Here is a 3,007-nt window from a genome sequence, read left to right as displayed (position 1 = left end):
TTATAACTTTGAACCATTGTAACTGGCCTATTATAAGCTGAACTATTATAATGACCCTATTGTAACTGACCTATTTATAACTGACCTATTGTAACTGACTGATTAGTAACTGACCTATTGTAACGACTAGCTTAGTAACTGACCTATGTTAACTGACCTATTATAACTGACCTATTATAATCTTGACCTATTAGTAACTGGCCTATTGTAAACTGGCCTATTGTAACTGACCTATTATAACTGACCTATTGTAACTGACCTTAGTAACTGACCTTATTGTTAACTGACCTATTAAACTGGACCTATTATAACTGGCCTATTTGTAACTGGCCTATTTGTATAACTGACCTATTGTAACTGACCTATTGTAACTGACCTATTGGAACTGACCTATTGATAACTGACCTATTGTAACCTGACCTATTATAACTGACCTATTGTAACTGACTGGCCTATTGTAACTGACCTATTATAAACTGACCTTTATTGTAACTGACCTATTGTAACTGACCTATTGTAACTGACCTATTTATAACTGGGACCACTATTTATAAACTGACCTATTATAACTGGCCTATTGTAACTGGGCCTATTATAACTGACCTTTTACAAACTGGGCCCTATTGTAAACTGGCCTATTGTATTTACTGGACCGTATTGTAACTGACCTATTGTATTGATCCTATTGTAACTGACCGTATTGTAACTGGACCTATTGTAACTGACCTATTGTAACTGACCTATTGTAACTGACCTTATTTATAATGAACCTATTATAACTGACCTATGACCCTATTGTAACTGACTGGCCTATTGTAACTGACCTATTAGTAAACTGACCATTATGACTGATATAACTGACCTATTATTAACTGACCTATTATAACTGACCTACTTTTATGAACTGACCTATTGTACTGACCTATTGTAACTGACCTAATTGTAACTGACCTATTATACTGTAGCCTATTTATAACTGACCTATTTGTAAACTGGCCTATTGTAACTGACCTATTGTAACTGACCTATTGTAACTGACCTATTGTAACTGACCTATTATAAACTGACCTATGTATACTTGAACTGACCTTTATACACTATTGTACTGACCTATTGTAAACTGGACTATACCTGCCTACTGTGACCTATTAGTAACTGACCTATTGAATAGGTCAGTTACAATAGGTCAGTTATAATAGGTCAGTTACAATAGGTCAGTTATAATAGGTCAGTTATAATAGGCCAGTTACAATAGGTCAGTTATAATAGGTCAGTTACAATAGGTCAGTTATAATAGGTCAGTTACAATAGGTCAGTTACAATAGGTCAGAACCATGTCTGACAATGATTTGTTTTTAAAGGTACATCACCGGAAGTTGAGTTCCTGTTACCTTGAACTTACATTTACATTTAAGTCATTTGAGCTTATATTTGCACGGTTTATAATGGCAACATACGAGCTGAATCCATCTCTGGTTTTGGACACTATTTTCTAGAGGCAAAAAGTTATAGAGGCAAAAAGTTGTAGAGGCAAAAAGTTGGTGTGAAAAAAAAAGTGTATCTTCAAAATAAGGGATTTGATTTAAAACAGGCAACAACGTTATGGTTCAAATTAGGGGGCGTTTTCTTTTTTACTCACCATTTATTTAGGGTGTATGGGAATGTTCATGCATTCTTAACATGATTGAGAAAGGGTCTTACCATTGCTAGTGTTGTACATATGGAGCTCCATCTTATGGCTCGGCTAATGTGAGCATAGGTCGCCTCCTGCAGGCTCTTTGATGAACTTAAAAAAAAAGAAAATACTGGACTACTTGAACAAAGACGTATTTCATCCAAGCATCAATGCAGTCTCTCCTGACAGATATTGCATGCATGGGAGATTTAGCCGTAGGTGCGTTGATTACCATAAATACAATATGTTCTGGTCTTGCCCTGTAGCATCCTCAGATCCAGAAGGAGTCCCAGTACATCAGGTTCCTGTGTTGTGACGATGAGCTCACTCTCTCCCTCTGGGTCAACTCCATCAGAGTAGCCAAGGTTAGACTTTACTCATACCCTTTACTCTTACCCTTTACTCTTACCTTTTACTCTTACCTTTTACTCTTACCTTTTACTCTTACCCTTTACTCTTACCCTTTACTCTTACCCTTTACTCTTACCCTTTACTCTTACCTTTTACTCTCACCCTTTACTCTTACCTTTTACTTTTACCCTTTACTCTTACCTTTTACTCATACCCTTTACCCTTTACTCTCACCCTTTACTTTCACCCTTTACTCTTTACCCTTTACTCTTACCCTTTTTTACATTTATTTTTATTTAACCTTTATTTAACCAGGTAGGCTACTTGAGAACAAGTTCTCATTTGCAACTGCGACCTGGCCAAGATAAAGCATAGCAATTCGACACATACAACAACACAGAGTTACACATGGAATAAACACCATTACTGTGTTGCCTCATTAGTTCCTTTTGAATTATTCTACCCCCCACACTTCTTTCTCCCCCCCTCTTTCCCCCCCCCCCCCCTCCCCCCCTGTTCTCCCTCCCCCTTTTTTCCCCCCTCCTCTCTTCCCCTCCCCCCCCCCCCTTCCCCCTTTGCCTCCCAGCTCGGTTCCAGCAACTATGGTGAATGAGAACCGCACAGTTACGCTCGGCTCAGCCACGGTTGGTTCAGTAGGGGTACAGCAGATCCAATTGTGTTATGGGCTGTGAGTCCTACGTTTTGTGTGTTACCTACCCGTATCTATCTTTGTTTAGTATGGGAGCACCCTTGTACCACAACTATCAGAGCAGCAGTGAGGGACGAGCCTTAACCACCACCTCCACTCTTGCATGTGACCAGTCGTGCCTGCTCTCCAGCCCCCCCACACGTTCTACTGGGCACATAGGTGAGACACAATCAACAAAAACACAAACACACACACACACACACACACACGCACACACAACACACACCACACACACACACACACTAAGAATAATACATATTATTTTTCCTTTC

At 39.2% G+C, this 3,007-nt stretch overlaps 1 protein-coding gene across 1 annotated transcript in view; it reads left to right on the top strand.

The window, feature by feature from the left end:
* Positions 1 to 3,007, top strand: part of LOC111979098 (amyloid beta A4 precursor protein-binding family B member 1-interacting protein) — a 27,263-nt gene that overhangs the window by 21,454 nt on the left and 2,802 nt on the right. The window contains exons 9-10 of the mRNA XM_070449051.1: positions 1,942 to 2,234; positions 2,764 to 2,894. Coding sequence (XP_070305152.1) covers positions 1,942 to 2,234; positions 2,764 to 2,894 — 424 coding nt within the window. The remainder of the gene's footprint in view (positions 1 to 1,941; positions 2,235 to 2,763; positions 2,895 to 3,007) is intronic.

The sequence above is a fragment of the Salvelinus sp. IW2-2015 genome, linkage group LG19 (assembly GCF_002910315.2).
Source record: "Salvelinus sp. IW2-2015 linkage group LG19, ASM291031v2, whole genome shotgun sequence".
NCBI lineage: Eukaryota > Metazoa > Chordata > Actinopteri > Salmoniformes > Salmonidae > Salvelinus > Salvelinus sp. IW2-2015.
The sequence above is the reverse complement of the archived record's forward strand: the minus strand, read 5'-3'. Positions and strand labels throughout refer to the sequence as shown.